The sequence below is a fragment of the Balaenoptera borealis genome, assembly GCF_965194805.1.
Source record: "Balaenoptera borealis genome assembly, chromosome: 1".
Taxonomy (NCBI): Eukaryota; Metazoa; Chordata; class Mammalia; order Artiodactyla; family Balaenopteridae; genus Balaenoptera; species Balaenoptera borealis.
This window is the reverse complement of record NC_138860.1, coordinates 119,877,847-119,904,875: the sequence shown is the minus strand read 5'-3', so window position 1 is coordinate 119,904,875 and position 27,029 is coordinate 119,877,847. Positions and strand designations below refer to the sequence as shown.

Here is a 27,029-nt window from a genome sequence, read left to right as displayed (position 1 = left end):
TTTCAGCTGCAATCCCTCATTCTGTCAATGGTTCTCCACATTGGCTGCATAGCCGTCACCTGGGAATTTTTTAAAGGTTTCAGTGTCTGGCTTCCAATCCCTAGACATTCTGATTTAATTGATGCCTAAGTATAAGCTGGGCATTGAGATTGCTCTTAGACTAAAATCCAATCCTCTTACCATGACCTGAAAGTTTCCTGCCCACTCCTTCCCATATCCTCTCTTCCCCTTCCTCACTACACCTCCTTCCTGGCTCTGAGCATGTGCACTTGCTGTTTCATCTACCCCACTGCTACTCCCCCAGCTCTGCATGTTTGGATCCTTCTCACCTTCACGTCTCAGCTCAAGTGGCACCTCTTTAGAGCGGGCTCCTTGATCACTCTATTAAAAGAGGCCTTTACCACAGCCTCTCTCATCAATTTCCTTCATAACTGAGACTGCAATCTTTGCCGATCTTCCCTACAAGAGAACTCCATGAAGGCTTGGTCTCGCTTATGACTATATCCCCAGCATAAAGCAGACTACTTAACACATAACAGGTGTTCAGTGAATAATTTTTTGGAAAAAAGAAATGAGTCAGTGAAAAAGATGACAACCCTAACTATGTGAATTTTTCCTTAGCCAGTATCCATTAAGATCAAATTATAATAATAAAACAACAAATTATAATAAAAACAACAAAACAATAGAAAATCTAAAATAATTGATATGAAGAATTATGTTAAAAATATACTGAAAAGTCTTGCTTAGCCAAGATACATTAGAAGGTTTTAGGTAATTTAGTTGCTTGGTTTGCTGATAAAAACCCTATTTTGTTTCAATTAATATTCCTGAAGTCTTTCCCAAGAATGAATTATTCAATGAATTGTTATGAAAACTTGCAATCCAGATGGGAATAAAGACACAGACCTACTAGAGAATGGACTTGAGGATATGGGGAGGGGGAGGGGTAAGATGTGACAGGGTGAGAGAGTGGCATGGACATATAAACACAGCCAAATGTAAAATAGATAGCTAGTGGGAAGCAGCCACATAGCACAGGGAGATCAGCACAGGGAGATCAGCTCGGTGCTTTGTGACCGCCTGGAGGGGTGGGATGGGGAGGGGGGGAGGGGGGGAGACGCAGGAGGGAGGAGATGTGGGAACGTATGTATATGTATGACTGATTCACTTTGTTATGAAGCAGAAACTGGCGCACCATTGTAAAGCAATTATACTCCAATAAAGATGTTTAAAAAACAAAAAAAACAAAAAAAAAACTTGCAATCCACTGGGGAGAGAGAAAGTTAGAGTCCTCCTTGAAAACAAAGGCAAAAATAAAACTTAGACACATTTAAAAAATAAAATTGATAGAAGCATAAGATTTAGAACTTTTAAAAATATAATTTAACATGCCTTTCTAAGCATGAGAAAATTCAGAAGCCAATGAAAATAACTGACAGATCTTAACAAAAACTAAGACTTCAAAAAGTTAAAAGACAGGGAAAAAATGTCTACAATATATTTAAACAGGCAAAGTTTACTATCCATTACCTGTAGAGAGTTCCAAACTATTAATAAGAGAAAGTCAACTCAATATTTATCCTGTTATTTATAAAGGACCTGAACAGGCCAATGAACATTTAACAACAAATTTACTAACAGTCAGAATGGTGAAAATCTACCTATCTTAAATTTTATTTATCAATAACGCAAAAAAAAAAAAACTCTATTGAAGGGAAATGTAAATTTTTGAATAGAAGTAGAAGAGAATGAGATCAGAAGAGTATCTGTGATCTAGGAATCAAACCTCTATGGATTTACCTTACAAGTGTTTAAATAACCAGTCAAAAGGATGGTTACAAAAATGTTCATTGCAAACCTATTTGTAACTCTGTGTTGACTTAAACATGTCTATGGCATATTGTTAAATTTTTTCAAAGTTACAAAATAAACACATTGAGATCTCATTTTTCCAAAAATGTGGACATTGATTTCTATATGTAGATATTTTAAAAGTCTAGAAGTACATAATCCAGAAAAAAATTTTGGTAATCTCTGTGAAGTAGTATCATAGGTAATCTTAATTTTCTTCTTCAAGTTTTCCATATTTTCTTGATCTTGGATGATTAACATGAATTCTTGAGTTATCATTATGAGTTAAAATAAGCTATTTCACAGAGTCTAATAATACATATCAGGTAATCAAATATTTCCCTGTCCTTAGTTTGTGTGTGATGGATGGGAAGTGGAGAGTCAGGGGAAGTAAATGCAGAGACTAAAATTTGGTGTTTCTACAGCAATGATCACGTAGGGTGAATGTCCCAGGGCAATCTGGCGGATGGAAGATTTTAACCCAATCCCAAACTCCCACATGGGTTTTTTCTTTGTTTTTTTTTTTCACTCCAGTTCCTACAATGAACTGATTTTCTCATGATTTGCTAATCTCACAAGCGAGAGAAAAAAATGTTCAGATAGCTCAGGCTCTGGGGTAGTTGGGCCCCAGTTAAAGGCAGTTAAAGAGAAGAAAAAAAAAGGTCAAAGAAAGAAACTTTAGTTACCTTCTCAGCACAGCTCTCAGGACATAAATGACATGGTCATTCTAATTCTGAGAAATACCGAGAAAAAAGACTGTAGGGGCTTTTCATTTTCCTGTAGAGCCACCCGTAAAACATGAGCATGCTACAACTTTCAGGAATTGCCCTAAAGACAACTGTGCCACCAAGTTCCTATAAAGTCATCTCCCATCACCACTTTGCTGCCTCAGGCCAGCAGGAAAGCAGAACTAGGACTTGACATCTTAAAAGTGCTCGTTCTGAACAAGCTGTTCCTCCTATGAAAACACATCCTGAAGCATCAGCTCCCTGAGTCAGAGATGAAAGTAAAGCAAAACTCCATTTCTAAGCAATACAGGATTCCAAATGCAGTTAAAGCTGGAGAAGATGACTGGAATTATGGCATTCCTTACATTTTGCTTTCTCTAACATTTTCAGTAAGTGCTCAATTTCAATAAGTGCTCAATTTTTCAATAATGCTGATGACTCTCCCTAAGGAAAAGTAAAATTAAAAGAAGGTATAAAGCCTATGGACCAAGGGCCAAATCTAGCCAGTAGACTGCTTTTGTAAACAAAGTTTTATTGGAACATTAAAAAAGTTATAAAATTATAACTAAAGTTATAATTAATCATTTTTCCTCAAACCACTGGATGAGTTTACCTTATCTTTGGACAAGCCCACCTCACTGCCAGTTGGGGAACCCCTAGATGCACACTATCTCTAGCAATTCCCTCTAGTTGCTATAGGTGACAGGATTTTTTTAAAGCTCACCCTTTAAATTGTGGGTCTTCTGGAATTATACCAAGGACAATTTTCCAGAATCTTCAGCCTCACTAGTCACCAATTCTTGCCCGACAGGATTTTTTAAGCTGAAACCACTAGATGTATTCAAGGGGAGATAACAAAATACAACCTTCAAAGGAGAAAAAAGGAAGCAGTCTCCCCAACTGAGGGGAAAGAAATATCTATGGGCAACATACCCCGAAAGCTCTCTCCTCACACCAGAGAAAAGAAAATGGGGTCCAAGCTCAAAACAGAGTAGAAAGCTCAGCTAGAGTTAGGCTGAGGAAAGTGGGAAGGAAAAACCCCAGAAGACTGCCAAAGCAAACAAATATGTAAACAAACCAAAACATGGCTTTATGCATTTGATACTGAAAAGAATATTGCAGTTTGATAGAGAAAATGAGGTGTGGAAATAAGATTACTTTTCTCTATGAAGCCCAGAACACATGATGTAAGAGCTCACTGAAGGGTGATCTCCTTCTTGGGAACTGACATGTGGGGCTTGGACTCCAGGCCTCAGCTAGAGAGAACAGCCCAGCCTCAGAGAAGATTCCACATTTAATTTTCATAGCCCAAAAGGTTTTCTTTGGTCACTATTTTGGCCACTTTAAAAATTGTAGCCACAGGAAGACACCTGTTTTTTCATTAAGTTTCAAGAATTGTCTTATTCTGGGTTTCACTTCACTGAGACCTAGCCAAAGTGATTAGCTGCCATATACAATCATCCCTGACTTTCAGTTCTGTATTCTCTGCCATTCTGTACAAAATTTGTCTCCCTACTCTTCCTACTTGCTTCATTAAGACATTTTATATGCATTATTTTATTGTTAAAAACAACATTTTTTATATGCTCCTCCTTGGGAGAAAAGAACATGGCCCCCTCAAACACTTCATCAGGATTTACCTGTTTTAATGTGCAGGAGACTAAATACAACTGGCACTACTACGATGGCCTCTGCATGGAACTGGTCAGGAGACGTGTGGGAAATGTGCCTGTTGTTAAAGGATCCAAGCCACAGAACCTGCATTACAGAAGGTTTGCTAAAGAAGAAGGGAGAGTTCACAGTAACGGGAGTTTAACTCATCTTAAAGTATTTAGAGGAAGATGAGCTAAAATCTCGAGAATGCTGACTCAATAGGAAGAAGCTACCAGATTCCCCCAAACTTGTGCTGTGTGGTTAGTGCATCACAGAGATGGTGAGTAGGTCCTGAAGTGTGAAGTCCACATCCCACGTCTGGGAGAACCATATAGTTAATTCCCTCAGCATTACATATCAGAATTTGCATCCTAACATCCATAGGCAACCTCTCCTACCTCTTTCTTACAGACTTCTTTCATTCTCAGTGTGTGAGGAAACAAAATCCTGTCTCCCACTGGTACTGTACAACCGTACATATGTATATTTCAAATTAGAATCCGTTCAAAACCTACTTATGTGCACACCCAAGTGTGTGTCCTCTACTCTAAGAATGGGAGCTTCTGAAGATACTCCCTGGACATGATAAAACCATTTAAGTCCTGAGGAAATGTGCTAAGAAAAAACCTAAATTCAAGTTAAAAAAAAAAAAAAAGCTTATACACACCATACCTACCATAAGCACAAGCCTGTTTATCAGTCCAAGCAAAAGATAGTAAATAAACCCAGGGTCAATTTGCTCCCTACCTTTTAGGACAGTGATTTTAGGGCTATGGTAGATGGAAGCAGTGTATAACTTCTACCCCTCTGCCTTATTAAAAATAAACACTTAGCATTAAGAGAGATGGTTTATAAATTACACGATACCCAGTCATTTTGATGTGACATTCACAGGTATCCAGTTGTCCGAGAAAGCTGCACCAAAGTTTTGTCTTCTAATTCAAAATTGGTCTGTCAAAAGTCTAAAAAATATATACCAGTTGCTTGGAATTAGTTAAATACTTATCTGGACAGTGACCAGAGATCAAATAAATCCTCCTCTTGAATTCTGGCTTTCCTTGCTGGCGTTAAGTTCATTTGTATTTAATATCCAGAGCGCTGTGCAGGAAAGTCTCCACGCTATTTTAAGAAAGTTTAACCACCCACCACTGTATTTGTTTTGCGAGCTTTAAGAGGGGAGCGAAGCCCTGTTTGTACGCACTCCCCGCCCCCGGCTCAGCTGCACGGCTGGGTGGTTGGAGCTTTGACCAAGAAGTTGGGGCCCACTGGTAGCGCCACCGGGCTGAACTGTACGCCTTTTCATAAAGGCAGAGGAACTGGGGTTAAACACGCTATCACCCTCCCACCTGAGGAAAAGGCCTGTTTGTTCCGGAAGGCAAAGCCCAGCCTGATTTAACTAACTGCAAGCAGTTACTATAAGCAAGGCAGCAAGAAAGCTCTAGTATAGAACAGGAAAGCCATCCACTTGATGAAGGTTTCTCCAGAGCTCAATACCCAGAAAGACACAGCTCAGGCGCCTCATCTGACAGTTAACCTGAAATCACCTGGTCTTCCCTCTGCTTCCCGGCCTGGGGAAAAGGATCGGGCTGCCGGGCCAGGCCTGCGCCTTCAAACCTTTCCACGGCTCTCGGGATTCGGAGCAGGAGAAACCGTTCACTGCACGCGTTTCAGCCTTGCCGGGAACGCCTCCCCTGCAGTCGGATCCCTCCCTAGGCGGGCCCCCCTCCTCTTAGCGCCTCTCTCTTACCCTTCCTACCAGCCGCCCGGGGCGCGCAGACCCCGGCCCTCTGGCAGGCGCGGCGAGTCGCGGGGGCGGCTGGCACCCCTCGGGCGGCGTCGGCGGCGGGCTGCCAGGCGGGTCGGTGCGCGCCGGCGGGGAAGGGACTCGTGGCCAGGCGTTCCCGCCCCGCCCCGAGTCCCCACCTCCCCCCAGTCGCCTCCGGCCCGGGCTGGGCAGCCTGCGGAGAGCGTCTCAACTTGGTGCCCTGGGGCACTTTTTCCTCGAGTCAGCGAGCTGGCCTCTCTGAGCCCCGGGAGGCAGGTGGCAGGCGGCGGGCGGTGGGAGATAGAGCAGAGGTGCGCGCGTCAGGAGACCCGTGGAGGAAAGCAGCCCGGGGAGGGGGTGGCGGTGGGCGCCCGAGGAACGGCCGTGGGATGGAGGGGGGGCCCCACGGCGATCGCCCCTGGAGTACTGACCTGCACTGAGGCCGCCGGGACGGACCTGAGGCTCTGCTCCACACCGGCAGGTCCAGCGCCTCCACGCCACGAGCCATGGTGCTGCCCGGAGCGACGGGGAAAGGAGGCCTCCTGGGTGGCGGCCGGGCGGTAGGGCCGGGGAGAAGCGCCTTCAAAAGGGGCCCACGCGGTGGAAAGCTGGGCTGCCGGTGCGCCCTCCACACCGCCCCCGGGCGGCCGGGCTGTGCACTCCCTGCCCTGCGGGGCTCCTGACTCTACATTCTTTCCTTGATTTCGGCATTCTTGTTTCCTACATCCATTCCTTTGCCCATTTTAAAAGTCATTTGTATTTTGATGCGTTCAAGACATAGGCCATATTCACTGAATGCCAAGCCCAGGGCTGAGTACTGTGGGCACCGAGATGAGAAAGACCAGATCCTTTCCCTCCAGGACTTCACGTTAAATGAAAAGTTCATTCATTTTGACGTGTTTGTATTCTGAAGTGCACGATCACAAAACTCTGTGACAAGGGTCATGCTTCGGAGATGTTAAAAGTGCTACGGGCGCACAAGGGAAAGAGAAACGAATCGCTGTTAGCTCGCGCGGGGAAGCTGGGGCGGGCCTCCTGCGCGGGGAGTGAGCGTCCACGTGGCCGGGGCGGGCACAGAGGGACGGCGCAGACCTGCAAGACCCGAGCCTTGGGACTCGGTAAGCCCACGTGCTGGTCTGCAGCCACTGCTGCTCTTCCCTCCCGGAGCTTCAAAGGGAGACGCCTGTTGGAAACGGGACATGAATCTTAGAGATGAGGGTCGCGGTCAGTTACCCAAATGCCACTTTCAGCTGTGGATGATGTTGACTTGGAAGTTCCGACGAGCCAATAGCCTCTTTTCCAGGGAGCCCTATTCCTATTGGTGGCAGCAGCAGCAGCAGCAGCAGCAGCAAAGTCCACGAGTTCCAGGCTGTTTGAATCAGCAAATGTTTAAGAGGTCTCTGGGTTTAACAAGGGCAAAGAATATTCTGCCAGGTAATTATTTTAGTATGCATCTCCAGGTAGAAGCAGTTGGAAATACATAAGGCATATAAAAGCATACATAACTGACCCCCCTGTCCACTGAAAGACAAACACACGACTCAAAAGTTGTGAGTTAAGTTTTATTCAAGGACCTTACTGAGGACTATAGCCCCGGAAACAGTCCATCAGATAGCTCTAAGGAGCTGATGCGAGGTAAGGGAGGAGACAGGATATGCCTGAATTTTTTTGCTGTGGGAAAAAACAAAACAAAAACACGTCCTTGAACATCCAAAGAGTACGGCTAATCACAAAGAACAGACATCTCAAGTTAATGATTTTAGTGCTTTTCTATGTATGAGAAGAATCTGGGGTCACTGAAATTTTCCCTTAGATATGCATCTTAACTATCTAGGTGTATACAAAGCCCAGAATGCTCCCTATTTGTCTCCATCCTGAATTCCCCTCAGGGTGCACTGTCCATGGGTGACTGTAGTGGCTAATGGCTTGATCCTTGTTAAACTGAAATGGCAGGCAACATTTTTTTCTTTTCTTTTTTTTTTTTTTAAAGATTTTTTTAAATTAATTTATTTATTTTGGCTGTGCTGGGTCTTCGTTGCCACATGCGGGATCTTTTTAGTTGCGGCATGTGGACTTCTTAGTTGCATGCATGCGGGATCTAGTTCCCCAACCAACAATCAAACCCTGGCCCCCTGCATTGGGGCCATTTACAATTTTTATGCTAAAGAATTCTTAAGCCTTTTTAATTCAAAGGAAAGCCACTATGAAGGGACAACCCTTAACTTCAAAATACTAGGACTCCACTAGGGACCACAGTCCCTTTAGAAGGTGATTGTAAACTGGGATATCATCTTTTTGTATCAGCAAACTTCTCGTTATAAGTGTTTTCTAGGGCTTCCCTGGTGGCGCAGTGGTTGGGAATCTGCCTGCCAGTGCAGGGGACACGGGTTCGAGCCCTGGTCTGGGAAGATCCCACATGCCGCGGAGCAACTAGGCCCGTGAGCCACAACTACTGAGCCTGCGCGTCTGGAGCCTGTGCTCCGCAACAAGAGAGGCCGCGATAATGAGAGGCCCGCGCACCGCGATGAAGAGTGGTCCCCACTTGCCACAACTGGAGAAAGCCCTCGCACAGAAACAAAGACCCAACACAGCCAAAAATAAATAAATTAATTAATTAATTAAAATAATAATAGTGCCGAAGATAATAATGTGAAATTTAGGGTAAACAATGAAATTTAAAAAAAAAATAAATAAATAAATAAGTGTTTTCTAAAGTCAGGGCAATTCTACTGACTAACTTACCAGTGGGTAGTTAAAAGGAAAATCCATTGTTAACGTTGCATTTATTAAGAACATTTACCACGTACAAGGGCCCTGTGCTTCAAAGGGGCCAGAAGAAACCCTGAGCCCCACTAGGTACCAAGGTTGATTTATACGTTATCTCGCTGAATGCTCAGCGTTCTGTGTACTGTCATCTCCCTATCCAAATGAGGACATGGGTTCAGAGAGGTTTAAGTTACTTCCCTGAGGTCATCCATAGAATATGTAGTAGGTCCTAGATTTTTATTCAATCTTTCAGTCTCCTAAACCTTTATTCTCACCACACCACTACACTGCTAAGACATGACTAACCACTGCTACCACTGCTAACCACTGCTACTTCAGTAGCTCTCCTAATTTGGAGCAGTTTCTGTAAACAGTTTCACATGTGTAATAATCTACAATTAGTTTCACAAAGTAGAGAAGAGATACGTGTACATAAATAACTGTAATTAGTGATGCATATATTATTGATAGACATAAAAGTATCATTTAAAAAATAAACCGTAGGTAAGTTCTTATAAAACACTATAGAGGGAGAAATAGTTGTAAAAGGCAGCTCCAAGTATCTCAGATTTTAATGTGCAAATGAAACGCCAGGGGATGGTATTGAAATGGACTCTGCTTCAGTGGGTCTGGAATGGGGCTTGAGGGCTTGCATTTCTAACTAGAAGATGTTGCCGATACTGCTGGTCCACGCACCACTCTTTAAATAGCAAGGCTCTAGGAAATATTTAACCTGCATGTTTGAGGGAATTGGGGATGGGGAAGAGGGGAGGAGTATGAGACTTAAGGATAGTTGAAGTCAGATCGTTGAAAGTTGTGAACATCACACATACTAAGATATGAATTATAGTTTCTAGGCACCAAATCTAACAATTCTAAATTAGTAAATTAATTCACAATAGGTATTATGTTTTTCACTTTCAAAAAATCATTTGTTGGGCTTCCCTGGTGGCGCAGTGGTTGAGAATCTGCCTGCCAATGCAGGGGACACGGGTTCGAGCCCTGTTCTGGGAAGATCCCACATGCCGCGGAGCAGCTGGGTCCGTGAGCCACAATTACTGAGCCTGCGCGTCTGGAGCCTGTGCTCCGCAACAAGAGAGGCCGCGATAGTGAGAGGCCCGCGCACCGCGATGAAGAGTGGCCCCCACTTGCCACAACTAGAGAAAGCCCTCGCACAGAAACGACGACCCAACACAGCCAAAAATAAATAAATAAATAAATAAAAATTAAAAAAAAAAATCATTTGTTTATGGCAAAGATCCTGGCTCATTTCTCACTGGGCGGTAATACTCATTGTTTTGTGCTGTGCTTTGTTCCTTTCAAATGTCTATGTTCTGTTCTGTATATGACAGTACAAAAAGTTCTGTACCCTGATTCACATTTATAATGACCAATAACCAAATAACAGAAGAATCTTTTGCTCAATAATGTACTCTAACATGGAAGTTTAAATTTACAAACCTTTTTCTTGAATTTCTCTAGCAGGTTGCCTTCATATAAAACTTTCACTGATTTACAATGTCAAAGGGGATTTTTTAAAGTAGTCTAGAAAACATGAGACAGGCTAATAGTAAAAATGCAACAATTTTCTGGGATAGGCAGACAAGAACAATATTCACAGTGAAGTTTATGTGGAGGAAAAAAATGCTACCCTTTTCTGTGAGACTGAATGTGCCTAGGAGGGGCACAGCACATCATGCACTTTTCACAAGGCTGTGCAAGTACTAATAAGACAATCCTTGTGTGATCAAATATGCATTTAGTATGCAGTTTAATTTTCATAGATGTACAGAATACTCTTTCAACTTTGTCCTTTAACACTAAAGGAAAAGAGAAAACTTATACTAAAAAACCTGATCTTCTCCAGAACTAAAAGCAGTATCAAATAACAGTTGTCCTTCACAGCCAAATACGAGACTGTTAGCTGGTGATGGTTTTTTCTTTCTTATTCTTTCCTTTAAGAGATTTTAAAATGCAATGATTACTGGATATACAGCAATCATCCTCTCTCTCAAGGACAGCCCCTGAGAATGGTCCAGGCCAGGGTTGGTGAGTTGTCTGAGGTCAGATCAGGCATTGTTTCCACTGATGACACAGCACAGTCCGAATAACTGGAAGCAAGAGTAGAGAAGGGTATGGAAAACACATTCTAAAGCTATGGCAAAATAAACAGGACAAGAATCCAACAGTTTCCCTCATCAAAGTTAGGTTTTAAAAAAATATAAGCCCAGCATAAAGCTGCAAAGACATTAAATATTGCTTTAAAATATAAACACAGTTCTTGATGAATTATAGCCATCAATTTGCTCAAAATAATAGTCTTCAAACATACTACATCTGATCTTAAAATATCCATTTTGTCTCCCAACTCAGCTACACATTATAGTTCCCTCCAGGGCATAGATTAGCCTAATAGCTACTTTTTACAACAGCAGAATATAGATACTGGAGGGTCTTCTTCTAATCTGTACTTTCCAGAATTGGGCAGATCTTTGCACTCTGATATAAATATACGAAGCTCAGTCTCAGGGAAGCCATCTTGTTGGTAATGCTATAGAGAAGAATAAAAAAAAAAAAAGTTTTCATTAATAAGTCCCTTGAAAACAGCTTTATTTCAAATTCAAAGTGGATCATTTGGCTACAGAGGTGGGGATTTTTCTAAAGGGATAGTTTACCCGCTTCCAAGTATTTTCATGGGGATGTAGCCTCTATAGCCAGTCTTAGGTTTGGCTAAGGAAAAGTGGGTCTAGGATTCTGCAGTGCCCTCCTGGGCTCTCTTTTGTGGGTCTGATTCCACCCAAAATGGGCATGTTGAATCTGAATCTGAGAGCTCCTTCCAGGTAAAATCCAGCCTGCACACCCTTTTGGAGTCTCTCTTCCAGACAGACAGATTTATTTAAAGGCCTAATATTTATATCAGTTTGGGGGTCTAAGATCTCTAGAATGGGCCCCGACCAGCAAGGATCAGAAAGGACTCGCCCATTTGACAAGTGCTCTGAGACCATGGAAGAAGGTTAACATCTAAACTACGAGTCTAGGCTTGTGTCATCCAGAGCTGTCAACTCATGTTATTCTTTGAGACCTCAGATGTCACCCTCGAATAATATAAATATATAGCTCTCTGCATGCAGAGTTGAAGGTAGTGAAATTTTAGAGCACCATGGGAAGGGATTTGGACAGGTACAACTACATTCTTTCCCAGTCTCCTTGGTGACTCTAAGCAAGTCTGCCAAGCAAGTATTGAGGACAGTCGGTTCCTGACATCTGATTTGGTAAGAATGAAGTCAGAACCCTGGCTTCGTGAGCAAGGTATTTGTAATTATCAATTCATAATCCATCAACTCCTGATGGCCTTTCTCCTTATCCATTCGCATGGCATCATGTTTCATTACCCCTCTCATGCTCAGAAAGAAAAGTCCCCAAGTGGAAGTGTCTATGCCAATAGTATGCCTAACAGTATCAAGTTATTAGAAATTTAAATACATATGGATATTTATTCTGCCTTTCCATATTTCAAAGGGCTCAAACTGATTTTTAAATATTCAATGTGGAGTGACAATATGAATGATAACAGCTTTTCAAATCATGTTCCTGACTGTGTAACACACACATGGTTCACACTTGACATATTAATCCCTTGACTGTTCTGGAGACCAGGCCTCTGTGGTAGTCCCACGCAGGGGTTCATTCCAAATGAAGAGGTCAATTTTTCTTTATGAAAAGTGGATTTTAAAAGCTCCCACAAAATTTTGACTGTCCGTTTCACTCACTCAGTATCTACTGATCCTTATAATTCTAATAAACGATTTGAAACCCTGTCTGAAAAAGCACAATTACTCAGAGACAAAACTTTCAACATTTTAGAAGTTCTATTTCTCTTTCATTTCTGTTTTTAGTATCTAAAATTGAGATCCTTCTTCTCTACCCTGAAGAAATTACCATTCCATTGATCCCCTCCCCCTCAGGTACTATATTTTATTGCCACTCTACAAGTTCTAGGAAAATGCTGCTCCTCATTGTTCTTGATGAACCTACCTTAATTGTTTCATACGTATCAGTGATCAGTGCAATAAAGAGACTTAAAATCATGTATATAAAGAGGCTGATGAATGAGTAGAGGTAAATCCTGCTGAAGAGCCAGACCAAGTAACTCTTTTGCTGCATTTTTGCAAATGTGGCAAACATATCATCTCCATTTATCAGCGAGAAAAGGCACTCAGAGACCATGTTCAGAGAACGGAACTGGAAAAACAAAAAAGAAAAGTTCCCTTTACTTCATGTTCCTTCCCATTGGAGACTTTGATCATGACACCATATTAAAAATAGTGGGACTAGATATCCCAAGTTACCCCTTCAAACAAATAACCTGGGGTAACCACAAGCACTTTTTTTAACAAGAGAAAATCACACAAAAGTTTAATAACATGTACACATTGGAGACACCCAGGAAAACGGAGTCATTCCTCCAGGCATTTGTCTTGTGATGTACATAACATGTACATGCCTACTGTTTTTCTTGGAACAAATAGCTCCTTCAGATGCTCCTCTTAATAGGAGCAGCCCGAACTGAAGATAGGAGAGCTTGTCTGCACCTTCAGTGCTTTTCTGAGTCAAGCTTTACCCTCCCGTTTACCTTGGTAGAAAGAGAAATGCTTCTGTGAGAAACACAGGTCCCAACCATGCATACTCATGCTTCTCATTATAAAGTTCATGCCATTTAAGATGATGGCATTATAGTCAAGACTGTAACTCTGGTAAACAAACTATTCAATATTTCTACAAGTTTCTCCCTATACTACTTTTTAAAATAAAGTCAAATTTCAATAAGACTTAACTAAATAGCCCACTCTAGTATATAATCGATGAATCAAATTGGCAAGCTTGACTTCGCTGATGGTAAGAAAGACTTAATTATCTGACATATTCCACAAAAGGAGTTGAGGCAGTCAAGTGAATCAGTTATCCTCTCAAGGTGGTCTTACCTTACCAATTTAAAAACTTGGCAATAGATACATTACCTACAACATTTTAAGGCTGAGTCACAAAGTGAAAGGAGCTTATTTTAAAAGGATAACAAGCCAGTGGCACTACTCTGAGAGCTGAATAACAACAGGGAAAAAGTTGTTTATCAGTACCTTATCATGGTAAGGCCCCAGCACAATCCATCCACAGAAGCAATAGCCTAAATAAATCATAGCTGCACAGCAGCAGAACCTGATGACATTGGGCAGCGCTGCCTGAAGGGTGAGAATAAGGAGCTGGGAAAGTAAGAGAGGTCATTAGAATCCCTTTGTCCTCTAGACAAAGCAGTGCAATAACTTTGAAAGAGAAATACCAGCAGCTTGGAGAACCATGGAATTCCTTACATTGTATTTCTGAAAGAAACCAAGGTATCGGATGACTCCTAGCCACACAAGCATGGTAGAGGTACCAAGAAGTATGCTACAGACATCATAACTTGTCAGACTCTAAAACAGAGTGGAAAAAATAATCAGTTATGTAGCAGAAATTCATTTTGGGCAAAAATTATTTGTTGAGTAGCAATGAGTCGGCACTGTTCTAGATGCTAAGGACAAAGCAGTGAACAAACAAAATTCCCTGCCCTCATGAAGCTTATATTCTAGTGTGGAGAGAGAGAGATGATAGAAATAAATTAGCAAAACCCTTAGTACATTAGCTGATGGTAAGTGCTGAGGAGAAAATTCAGGGGAGGGGATAAGGGAAGGCTGTGTGTTGCATTTCAGATAGGGTGGAGTGATCACTGAGAAGGTGGCCTTTGAGTAAAGACATGAAGGGAGTGAGGGAGCAAGCCAAGCAAAAATCTTGTGGAAGAGCTTTCCAGGCATAGGGACCTGTAAGTGCAGAGGCCCCAAAGCAGGAGGGCGCCTCGCAAGATAGTGAGTCTGGCTGGAGTGAGCTATGGGGGAGAGTGTGCAGTCATAGAGGTGAGGGGGCAGGTAGTTTAGGGCCTCACGAGTGTAACTTAAAAACTTTACCTTTTATTCTGAATAGACTGGGGAGATTGAGAGCTCTGAACAGGAGCGATATGTTGGGAGCAGATTGTTGGAAGAGTGAGATGGTTACTGCAATAATGTAGATGAGAGCTGACGGTGCCTTGGACCAGGCTGGCAACAGTGAAGGTGATGAGGTGATTTTTTTAAGGTAGACAAATAGGATTTCCTCTTGGATGAGATATGGAGGAGAGGGGATTAGTGAAAGAGAAAAGTTGAGGATGAAGCTATGGCTTTTGTCTTGAGCAACTGAAAAGAGTTGCCATTAACTGAACTTAGAAAAACCATGGAGGGCTTCTCTGGTGGCGCAGTGGTTGAGAATCTGCCTGCCAATGCAGGGGATGCGGGTTCGAGCCCTGGTCTGGGAAGATCCCACATGCCACGAAGCAACTCGGCCCGTGAGCCACAATTACTGAGCCTGCGCATCTGGAGACTGTGCTCAGCAACAAGAGAGGCCGCAATAGTGAGAGGCCCGCGCACCGCGATGAAGAGTGGCCCCTGCTTGCCACAACTAGAGAAAGTCCTCGCACAGAAACGAAGACCCAACACAGCCATACATACATACATACATAAAAAGAATGTAAGCAAAAAGAATATCATTAAAAAAATAAAAAATTAAAAAAAAATTAAAAAAAAAAAAAAAGAAAGACCATGGAGAAGCAGGTTTGGACTGTGGAGGTGGAGATTTCAGGAGTTCTGTTTCAGGTATGTTAAATTTGTGAGGCCAGGTAGACATCCAAGTGAAGATGTGGAATAGACAGTTGGATATTTGAGACTGGAGTTCAGGGAATAATTCCAAGCTGGAGATATAGATTTGAAAATCACTGGAAAATAGACACTATTTAACGCAATGGGGCAGGATGAGATCACCAAGACAGTGGCAGAAAAAGAAGGTGTCCAAGCATCGTGCCTTGAAATACTGTCACTTTAATAGGTTGGTGAGATGAGAAGGAACCAGCAATGGAAAGTCAGAAGACCAGCCAGTGATTTAGGAGGAAAACCAGGTAAGTGACAGCCAGTGAAAAAGTTCATCAACAAAGAGGGCGTGCTTGCACTGGTAAAAGCTGCTGATAGGTCAAAATGAGGATAAATAATTGATTATTGAATGTAGCAACATGAGAGGTCATTGGAACGTTGCCCTGGAGTGGCAGGGCAGCCTGACTGGAACAGATACAAGAGCGAATGGGAAGAGCAGAGTCAAAAACAGGATTAAATACTCTTTTGAGGTCTTTTGCTATATAAAGGGGAGCAGAGAAATGGGGAAGTAGCTGGAGGGAGAATAGGTTGAGATTTTGCCTTTTTAGAAAGTAGAAAAAAAACAACATGCTGATGGAAATGTCGTGGTAGAGAATGAGAAACTGAGGATGCATGAGAAAAGGAGGAAGAATAGCTGGAGCCATGCCCTGGAGTAAGCAAGCAGGGACGGCATCTGAAAGGCAGGAGGTGGAGGAGTTGGCCTTGGATAGTAACCTAAATAATGTATCTACAGTAGCAGAGAAAAAGCAAAGCACATGGGCACTGATGCTGGCAGGTAGATAAATAAAGTGGGAATTTGTGGAATTCCTATTTTGTTTCTATTATTTTGTGAAATAGGAAGTGAGGTCATCAGCTGAGAGTGAGGATGGGGCAGGGAGTATTACAGGTTTCAAAAGAGAAGAAATATGAAATGATCAGCTAGAAGACAGGGGGAATGAATAGCCTAGAAAAATGTAGAAAGATTGTTGGACACCATTTAGGGCTCATTGAAGTTAATGGTAGGTGAGGTCGGTAAAAATAAAGATTGGCTGCAAATCTCCCCCTACTCCTCTTTTCTTGGTCCCTAAAGTTAAACATCAATTCTAATGATATATACTACATTGGCATATAGTGACAGCTGCTCCATGGCCTCCTAAACCCATTCTCTCTTTCTGAGGTACATGCCTGGGCTATCTCCCCCAGCTCCCTTGCAGTTAGATGTGACTAAATTCTATCCAGTAGGGCTGAACAGAAATGAAGGCTGCCATTCTGAGCCAAGGTTATAAGACTGTGAGAGACCTACTACCATACCAGGTTTCCCTTCCATGGGCTGCAATCTGTTTGTGAGGCAACCCAGCATCAATCATGCAGTCTGGGGGAGCCCTTAGTGGTCGGCAGAGAAAAAGATGGGACAAACTTGGATTCCTGGATGGTGTGGAGCTGAGCAACTTGCCAGCACGTAAAATCCACCCTATTACGTGACGGAGAAATAAACTCCTGTCTTAACTGAGCCATTGCATTTGGGGTCTCTGCCCAGGAATCTGAACCATAAGAGGCTCCCCACATGGATCATACTCATATTTAGTTGTAGTCAGGCTAGAAAAATATAAATTTGAACAAGATTAGTTTGAACAGTATTCGTTTTGTTTTGTTTTGTTTTGTTTTGTTTTGTTTTTGATTTTTGTTTTGGGGGAGGGTTGATATCCAGGCTGGATTAGTCGTAACTTAAAATGGAAAACCTTGTAGTACATAAATAGGAAAAGTAGGAAAATGGGAATATTCTCAATTTGAATGGACAAAGGGAACAACTGCAAGGACTCACACAGTAGTAGTTTGGCCTCACTTCCCTCCACCTGCCCCCAGCCGACTCTTTTTGTTGAAGATTCTGGTATTTCTTGTAAGAACAACAAAAAACACCTTTTACCTTAGTTACCTTGGAGTGTGTATGACTTTTGGTGTGTGTAAGAATTCACAGGCCCCACCCCCAGAGTTCACATTCAGGAGGTCTAACGTGGGGTATTTACCAACTACCCAAATGATCCTGATGCAGAGGACTGTGAATCACACTTTGGAAAACTCAGCCTAAAAGATTTCTGGACTAGATTTTTACAAATTACTGTTATTTCAGGTTTACTCAATATAATGTTTGAAAGAAATAATTTACTCTGCGAATTCTTAACGTTTTGGAAAAAATAAATGACCTTTAATGCAAATCTGATACTAACAATGACATAAATAGGAAAAAATTTTACCTTAGCTTGGATTTCCATTTTCAGAATTGATCCAGTAATGGTTAATATGTCACTAATAATAATCATAATATACCATCCATTGATGAATTCCATTCGATCAGAAACAGAAACTTCCTTCTTATAATGGAGGAGGAAAAAATTGACAAATTCCTTTCGGGAAAAGAGGGGAGGCACGGTGAATTTCTCCATCAATCAAAATGTCCATCATGTTCCTAGAAAGCAGTGATCCCTACCTGCTGAAGTTGAAGTCCTCTCACCACAGATCGAACACACAGGACTAACGAAGCCAGGCATGTCAGAATAACGAAGGTGTCAAAGATCATCATGTAATGAGTGTTCTTCTGAACTGGAAGGAAAGTGGATTACCTGCTTATGCAGTGAAACATTAATATGGTGACATATACTTCTTTCTTTTCTTTTCATTTTTAGCCTCATTTATTTTAACTGCTGCATTGCATACTTCAGTATAGATGTACAATACTATATTCGTAAGGACACTTGGATTGTAATCTGGTTTTCCCTACTACAAACCATTCTCCAGGTCTTCTTTGTGCACAGGTGCAAGTGATCCTTTAGGTGAATGAATACCCAAAGATGGAATTGTTGGGGTAAGGCATATGCATCTTTATAAAAAAAGATCTAAGAAATTGCTCTCCAAAAAGATCATGCCAGTTTACATACCTACACATATCTCCACATCTTCTCCATATTCTTTAATTTTTGCCAATTAAAAGAGCAAATGATTTGAAATGCCGTCTTTACCATGTACCAAATGGCCGTTTGTATTCAAGTACCATATCTTACCTTTCTGACGTTTTTGTGTGTTTTAATGCCTCAGAAAAATACCTCTCATTACTCTTTCCTAGAATTTCTGCTGGCTAGCCTTGATTGTTATTTTTCCATATATTCTTCAGGACCAAATTGTCAAATTCCAATAAAAATCCTACAGGTAATTTTGGGAGGAAATCATGTTGAATTTATAGATTAATTTAGGAAGACTTGACATATTCATCATGTTGAATCACTTGTCCAAAAACATAGTGTGCCTTTTAATTGATTCAAGTCTTCTTTTTGCATCCTTCAGAAGCATTTTCAAGTTTTATATGGATCCTTCACACTCATGTTTAGAATAATTTAAATAATTCAAGCATTCTTTGCACAAAGACAACAAAGAGAAAAGGCTCTGATACAGATTCTTCCATGAGTATTTAAAAGAGACTAAAAGTCCTTCTTTTAAAAATCATCACAACCATCCATCAAAGTTCTTTATTTATCAGCTTGTAGTCTTTTGTTCTTAATACCGTTAGGGTTCCTGCATATCCTATTTAAATATACTTATCTAGGTATAAAATACTTATTAAGCATCAGGTGTGTTTCTACATGCTGAGAGTATAATGGGTGAACAAGACAGACAAAGCCCCTGACCTTGTAGAACTTCTATTCTACTCCAGCGATATAAGAGAAAAAAGTAAACAAGTAAATGAACAAATTATTTTCTGATAGGAGTAAGTGATATGAAGAAAGTAAATCCAAATAGCTAACATGTATTGAGTGCATTTCCTGCCGGGCATAGTTCTAAGAATTTTATAGTTTTTAACTCACTTGCACCTCACAGCAACACCCACGAGGTAGGTGTGATTATCCCACTTTGCAGGTGAGAACTGAAGCACAGAGAGGTCACAGAACTTGCCCAAGGTTCCACGGCCAGTAAGTGGCAAAGTCAGGATTCAAACCTTTGCAGTCTGTCTCCAGCATCCATCACTCGGTGTTAGTGGCTCCTAGCATCCCTTGGGAACTTGTTAGGAATGCACATTCTCCTGCCTTACCCTAGACCCAGTGAATCAGAAACTGCATTTTCCTAAGCTCTCCAGGTAACACTAAAGTTTGACCACCATTGCTGAGGGAGCTTTGGGTGGGGGAATGGGGAAAAGAAAGTTTCACTTATACCGCACAATGAAGGAAGGCCTCACCAAAGAGGCAGTGGGTTTTAGCTGAGACCTGAGTGACAAGGCAGAGCCACCCATGCAGAGATTCTGAGAATCAGTCCTCCCAGCATGAGCAGAGCCAGGTGAAGAGAGGTGGGCAGAGGGCTGGCTGTCACATGCTGTCTTACAGAGCGTGTCTTTACTTAACAAGTTGTACTGCTCTATGCTGATAGAAAGAATTCAAGACTATTCTGAAATGAAGCATCCCGTAATTTTGTCAAGAGGCATCTAATTGTTACACAAAGGACTAAATCTACTTCATAAAAACTTAAAATTCAAGAAAACAAACATTTAGGGACTTCCCTGGTGGCACAGTGATTAGGACTCTGCGCTCCCAATGCAAGCGGCCCGGGTTCGATCCCTGGTCAGGGAGCTAGATCCCACATGCATGCCGCAACTGGGAGTTCACATGCCACAGCTAAGGAACCCATGAGCTGCAACTAAGACCCGGCACAACCAAATAAATAAATTTAAAAAAAAAAAGAAACAAACAAACAAACATTTGAGAGAAAGCCTATGTTCCAGGCACCTTCATATGCTCTCATTTTCCCTATTCTCAAGTTTGTGGAGAAGTATTACAATGTTTACAGATGACAACACAGGCTTGTGTTTCAAATAAACAACTTTGTGATTGAAATAAGTGTTTGTGATTCAAGATCGTCATATATTTGAAGTTACCTATTAGTGAAAAGAATACCAGAATGAAGAAATTTTATTTTATTTTATTTACTCATACTATCTCATTACTACATCTGAACTTCGTGAATCCATTAGTAGGAAACCCTAAAGCAATTATTATACAAGTATGGTCTGAATAAGGACTCCCTGCACATTCCTGGGTCTCACTCTCAGACCTACAGACTGTCTTGTATGAAGCTGGAGAAACTGCATCTTAGCAGGTACTTGGAATGACGCTTCTGCTCACTAGAATCCGAGACCCTCTGACCTAATCATTAAAGTCTAGCACAGCACACCACTACATATCAATACAAGGGACTAGGAAATTAGATCAATTCTTCCCAGTCAGTTTTATCCAGTTCAGCTCCAAAATTCTCAGTGATACTCAGTTTATACCTGAGTTTGTGCCCATATTTCTAGCAATGCACCCTTTCCTTATTTCATCTTTTTTGACCTAGATAGAAGATAATTATAAGGTGTGGGATACTTCAGGGTCAAATCCTACCTGACTTCTCCCTGGCTGTATGACCCCATACACACCAACATTCACTGAGCCTTAGTTTCTTCATCTGTAAAAATAGGGATGTTACCTATCTCAAAGATATTTTAAAATATTGAAGTGAGGAAGATGTAGGTGGAAGTATTATACTTATGCAATAAGCACTCGATAAACATTGGTTTGAGTATATGTGATTTTCTTTTTGCTGAAGGGATTATAAGCATTTGTTTTCTTTTTGGTAAGGAGTGGGCCAGTGAGGGCACATAGAGAAGGCAGGAAAAGTCATTTCGATTACTAATAACTTGGGAATTACTTGGAATATCAGATAACTACAATGAATTGATCTACTTGCAGAGAATTAGGGACTTGGGTATGGTCTAGTTCTTTCATTTAATGTTCCACACATCCTTGGGACAAGTAATTTAATAACCATTTAATATTATTTAATAACCATATTTAAAACTAGTAAAATTCATCACTTACTTGATCCAGATACATGCCAGTCTTTACATTCTCTGATGGAAATGTCATTATCTAAACTTATCTTAATTCTTCCACTGTGGGCTTTGTTGTCAAATGTTATCTGTGAAGAACAGGAAAAGGGTAAAAAACATACCTATAGTTTTTAAAGCCAAGCTGCCTCTATGCATTAATTAGGAAACAATTCTTCCAAAGTTACAGGAGACCCAGACTCTCATCTTTGACCTGTTGCTAACTCTGTTCAACCTTGGGAAGTTCTTTTTATTTCTCTGTGAGCCGAGAAAGTTGAACTAGATCTTCCAAAGAGAACATTTAGTCTCTACAATCCTGCTTCCAGGACAGTATTCAAGCCCTGAACCACTTATAAAACAAAAGAATTTCCCCTCCTTCCCATTCTAAGTGCCTCTAGATGCCCTCTTACAATGAGCAAGAGCGAGTACAAGTATGTTTTCCTCCACCTCCCAGCAGGGCCTCAGCTAGGGATAGATTTTTAATGTTGTTGTAATTCTTACTAACACAGATGCTCATTATTTCTGTCTTGAAACATTTCAAATGGAGCTTTTTTGATTTTCCTTCTAGGACCAGATTTCTTCATCACTATAGAACCACATGTATTACAAAAGGTGTGGTCACAGGGAACCAACAGCATGTCTGGCTTCAATGATAACCATTTTGGGACACCAGGCACCAAAGGGGACAAAGCCATGCCAGAACACCTTTCATAGTTCTTCCATTGTCTTCCCCTTCTAGCTCCTTCCACTTTCCCCTTGCATAGACCAAGAAGGTGAGCTAAGGAAATTAGTCTGGTTTGGGGGTTTTGTTTTGTTTTTGGTGTCTCTTCTCTCAAGTCCTAAAGAAAAAGAAAAGTTCTTTTAAAGTCTGTCATTTAAATGAGTTTTATTGAAAATCTTCGTGTGGGGTAATCAGATACCATTTCAGATATAAGATTTCAAATAAACTTAATAAGTTTAGTTACTCTGTTTCTCCTCATGTTGGACTGTAAGTTTCTTCCCTTGACAAGCAACCAAGGACATTGCTGCTGAGGGAACCAGCCCACAACCTCACATAAGGAAGATGCTCAGTATTATTTGAAAGAGTCAGAAATCCTTGCCAAGGAAAAACCATGCTTTTCCCACACAAAGATCCTCAGGGTCTTACAAATAATAGGTGCTCATTAAATAAATTTTGGCTTAATGTCAATCACATCTAAGTAAGGTTTACAAGAAGCTGAATTCTTTAAATGAAGAAGAAAAAATACTGGGTGTAATTAACAACAGATTAGATAGTACAGAAAAAAAAAGATTGGTGAATTTGAAAACACAGCAATAAAATTATTCAAAATGAAAAACAGAGAAAAAAAGACTGAAAAAAAAAAAAGAAAGAGAGCTGCGGGACAACTTCAAGTGCCCAAATATACATATTATTGGAATCTCTGAAGAGTGGGGGGAAAGAGACAGAAAAATATTTGAAGAAATAACACTGAGTAAATGTCAAATATAATGAAAATTATAAACCCATAGATCCAAGATACTCAATGAACCCCAAATACAAGAAACACGAAGAAAACTACATCAAGGCATATCAGAATCAAATTGTTAAAATCAGAGATGAAGAGAAAAATTTTAAAGCAGCCAGAGGGGGGAAAATACATCCCATACAGAAGAACAAAGATGAAGAAGACAGCAGATTTCTTAGCAGTGACAGCAGTTTGTATTGTTTGTATTTTTAGTTTGTAAAAGAGCAACATCTTTAAAGTACTGGGGAAAAAACAGTCAAACTAGAGTTCTATACCTAGTGAGACTATCCTTAAAAAATGAAGGTGAAATACTTTTCTCAGACATACAGAAGCTGAAAGAACTTATTACCAGCAGATCTGCATTATAAGAAATGTTAAAGGAAGCCCTTCATGCAGAAGGAAAATGATATCAGATGGAAACCTGGAGCTACACAAAGGAATGAAGCACTGGAAATGATAACTACATGGACAAATATAAAGTCTTTTTATTATTTAAGTTGCTTTAAAAGATAACTGACTGTTTAAAGTGAAAATAATAACAATGTATTGTTCCCAGTTTATATCTGGAAGTAAACTGTATGACAACAATAACACAAAGGCCAAGATGGGAGAAATGGAAATATACTGTCAGGGTTTTATGCTATACATGTAGTGGTATACCATCACTTGAAGGTAGGCTGTAATAAGTTACATATGTGTACTAGAAACCCTAAAATAATAAAACAGTTATAGTTAATAAGGTAACATATGAGATAGAATGGAATCCTAAAAAATACTCAATCCAAAAGAAGGCAGAAAAAGAGAGAAATCATATTAACAATCACATGCAATTTAAATGATGTAATAAGCACCTTAATTAAAAGGTAGAGATTTTTAGGTTGGATAAAAAAAGCAAGACTCAACTATATGCTGCCTAACAAGAAACTCACTTTAAATATGACACAAATAAGTTTAAAAGGGTGGGAAAAGATATGCCATACTAACACTAATCAAAAGAAAGCTGGAATGGCTATATTAACATCAGACAAAGTAAATTTTTGAGCAAAGAATATGACTAGGGTTAATGAGTGCCATTTCATAACGATAAAAGAGTCAGCTCAAGTGAACACAAGAATCCTAGATGTTTATACACCTAATAAAGAGCTACAAAATACAGGATGCAAGAATTTATCAAACTACTATGAATGAATGCTAATGCACTACTTTTACATTATAAATCCAACTGGGCACACACAGGATAGGCTTAATAAATAGCTGTTGAATGAATCAAATATCTACTACATACCCTATACTTTGGTAGGTCCTTCATATATGTTATCTTCTATCTTGACAACAATTTTGTCAGGTAGGTGGGCATTAATTCTGTTTTACAAATGAGAAAACTGAGGCTCAAACCAATTAAGTAATTTGCCTAAAGTTACATAGCTACTTACTGGTGAGCTGACATTAAAATCTAGGCTTGGGCTTCCCTGGTGGCGCAGTGGTTGAGAATCTGCCTGCCAATGCAGGGGACACGGGTTCGAGCCCTGGTCTGGGAAGATCCCACATGCTGCGGAGCGGCTAGGCCCGTGAGCCACAATTACTGAGCCTGCGCGTCTGGAGCCTGTGCTCCGCAACAGGAGAGGCCGCAATAATGAGAGGCCCGTGCACCGCGATGAAGAGTGGCCCCCGCTTGCCACAACTAGAGAAAGCCCTCACACAGAAACGAAGACCCAACACAGCCGTAAAAAAATAAATAAATAAAAATTTAAAAAAAAAAAAAAAATCTAGGCTTGTCTGACTCCAAAGACCTTGCATTTTATATGAGGCATGCTACCTCAGTTCATGTTTACTTATGGCAATGAAGTTGCACTAATGGCTTTTATTATCAAACTACCTGATAGGATGTAAGTTCCACCACAGTTCTGTGAGATGCACTGCTAAATCCACACTGCACAGATATAGCTTGGGATAATTCTACAAGAATGGCAAAAATATGACATTTGCATGTGGTTTAAGGCCGAGTTGCTTTTACTGATGTAGTGAGTCATGACAAAGGATCTAGTGTTTTGTTTACTCAATCAACAAATATTTGAGCCATCTACTATGTTCTCTGAGAGATGAAAAGATAAAATTGTTCCTGCCTTAAGGGAGCTTTCAGTCTAGTAGAGTTGATGATAAAGACCTACAAAATCCTAAAACAAAGGAGAAGGTGGTAAGACATACAAAATACAAAAATGAAAACAAAATCTGGGAGTTCAGAACACAGAATGTATTGCTAACTGAGGAATCACAAAAGGGTCCATGAAGGAGCTGTCAGTTGACCAAAGCCTTTAAGGATTATAAGACTTCTGAAAAGTATCATTTTCCATGAGAGACAGAGAGAAAGAGAGAGGCAGACAGACAGACAGACAGAGATACAGAGAGAGGAGAAGGCTGTGTATAATAGCTCAATTTTTAAAAAATCAAGTAATTATGAAAATTCATAACATGCTGGTTAATATTAAGATCAAAATCTGTAGCCCAAATAAAAACAGTCTTATAGAATTAGTGCTTTTTCTTATTAAATAATATGCATAATTATTACATTATCCTATATTCTGAAAATATTTTTAACCTCAATTTCTGAAAACTTGATTTCTTACAGCCAATTAGTTGAGTATCGTGGACATAACTTTTGATACCAACTACTGCTGAAGTAATAGAAATTTGGGCCACATGAAGGCAAGCTGTGATCAAATGCTGTCCTGCATATGCCGATACAGCATTGTGTTCCTACTGACTCTGATCCTCGTGAAGTGATGAACTCACATGAGGGGCATCTTGTGCTGCCTAGAGAGCATCAAAAGCTCCATTTGCAACTGGAAGACAGAGAACATAGATGTGATAGGGTAGGCTGAAGGCGAGGAAGCTAACCAGAGCATTAGAGGCAGCACAAGGGAGGCAGTGTGAGCAAAACCCAAAGGCTACAAACATCCACAGTGAGGAAACTCGGTAGCAAGAACCCTTGGCAATGACCTTAAGCAGACTGCCATCGACTGCTGAGAGCTGACCATACAGAGCCTACAAACCTCTGTTCCTTTTGTATTTGAACACCTACTCTGTGCCAGGCACTGTTCTTGGTACTAAAGACACAGCAGTGACTTTCAGAGCTGTGAATTAGGCTGGAGACTATTTTGAGAGTCAGAAAATGGGGTGACTTTAGCTTTGTATATAGGAAGGTCATATTCAGGACCTGCTTACGGTTTTTGTCGGGTTTGATCAACTCATTTTTAGCAGCTTTATTGAGATATAATAGACATACAATAAATCACTTATTTAAAATGTAAAATTTGATATGTTTTGACACCACTGACACAATAAAAAAATTTGGTCAATCAAAAAAAAAAAAAAAAAGACACAACAGTGAACAAGACAAGGTCCCTGCCCTCGGAGAACTTACACTGAGGTGCAGAAGACAGATAATTAACAAGTAAACAGGTTAGTACAGTAGCTACCCCTTATCCATAGGGGATATATTCCAAGACCCCTAGTGGATGCCTGAAACCGCAGATAATACCAATCCTTATATACAATGTTTTTTTCCTATACATACATACCTATGATAAAGTTTAATTTATAAACTAGGCACAGTAAGAGAGTAACAACAATAACTAATGATAAAACAGAACAATTATAACATATACTATAATAAAAGTTATGTGAATGTGGTCTCTCTCTCTCTCAAAATATCTTGTACAAATTAAATGCCTTTTTCCATCTTAACTACGCACTTATCACACACTTTGGACATAATTTTTGCAGTTTGGGGTGCAACAGCAAAACTAGCATGGATTTCTTTTTCCGTCTTCACAATGTCATGGATAGAAGATTTCTTCTTCCTGTAGATTTAGCAACCTTAGCATACATTTTTTTTTTCTTTCCTTATTAAGTTGAGAGCTTTCACTTTTTCCCTTAAAGGAATTTTTTAGCATATCAGAATTGCCAGCATCACTACTCTTGCCCTTTGGGGCCATTATTGAGTAAAATAAGGGTTACTTGAACACAAGCACTGTGATACTGGGACAACTGATCTGATAACTGAGACGGCTACTAAGTGACTAACGGGTGGGATACACTGGACCAAAG

At 40.5% G+C, this 27,029-nt stretch overlaps 2 protein-coding genes across 6 annotated transcripts in view; both read right to left on the bottom strand.

The window, feature by feature from the left end:
- Positions 1-8,619, bottom strand: part of MCOLN2 (mucolipin TRP cation channel 2) — a 64,803-nt gene extending 56,184 nt beyond the window's left edge. The window contains exon 1 of one of the 4 annotated variants that reach the window (XM_082408520.1): positions 7,234-8,619. Coding sequence is in view for 1 of the 4 variants with exons in the window: in XM_082408518.1 (XP_082264644.1) it covers positions 6,432-6,508 (77 nt within the window). In the remaining 3 variants the exon portion in view is untranslated. Of the gene's footprint in view, positions 1-5,779; positions 5,929-5,982; positions 6,141-6,431; positions 7,146-7,233 lie in introns of those variants that run through there. The other 3 variants (XM_082408518.1, XM_082408519.1, XM_082408521.1) reach the window with 3 other exon arrangements.
- Positions 8,620-8,704: 85 nt separating this feature from the next.
- The window catches only part of MCOLN3 (mucolipin TRP cation channel 3), a 35,208-nt gene continuing 16,883 nt past the window's right edge, over positions 8,705-27,029 (bottom strand). For both annotated transcript variants that reach the window (XM_082408495.1, XM_082408494.1), the window contains 7 exons: positions 21,410-21,509; positions 17,998-18,110; positions 17,765-17,914; positions 14,133-14,234; positions 13,902-14,024; positions 12,802-13,008; positions 8,705-11,317 (listed from right to left, as the gene is read on the bottom strand). In XM_082408495.1, coding sequence (XP_082264621.1) covers positions 11,183-11,317; positions 12,802-13,008; positions 13,902-14,024; positions 14,133-14,234; positions 17,765-17,914; positions 17,998-18,110; positions 21,410-21,509 — 930 coding nt within the window. In that variant the 3' untranslated portion in view covers positions 8,705-11,182. The remainder of the gene's footprint in view (positions 11,318-12,801; positions 13,009-13,901; positions 14,025-14,132; positions 14,235-17,764; positions 17,915-17,997; positions 18,111-21,409; positions 21,510-27,029) is intronic.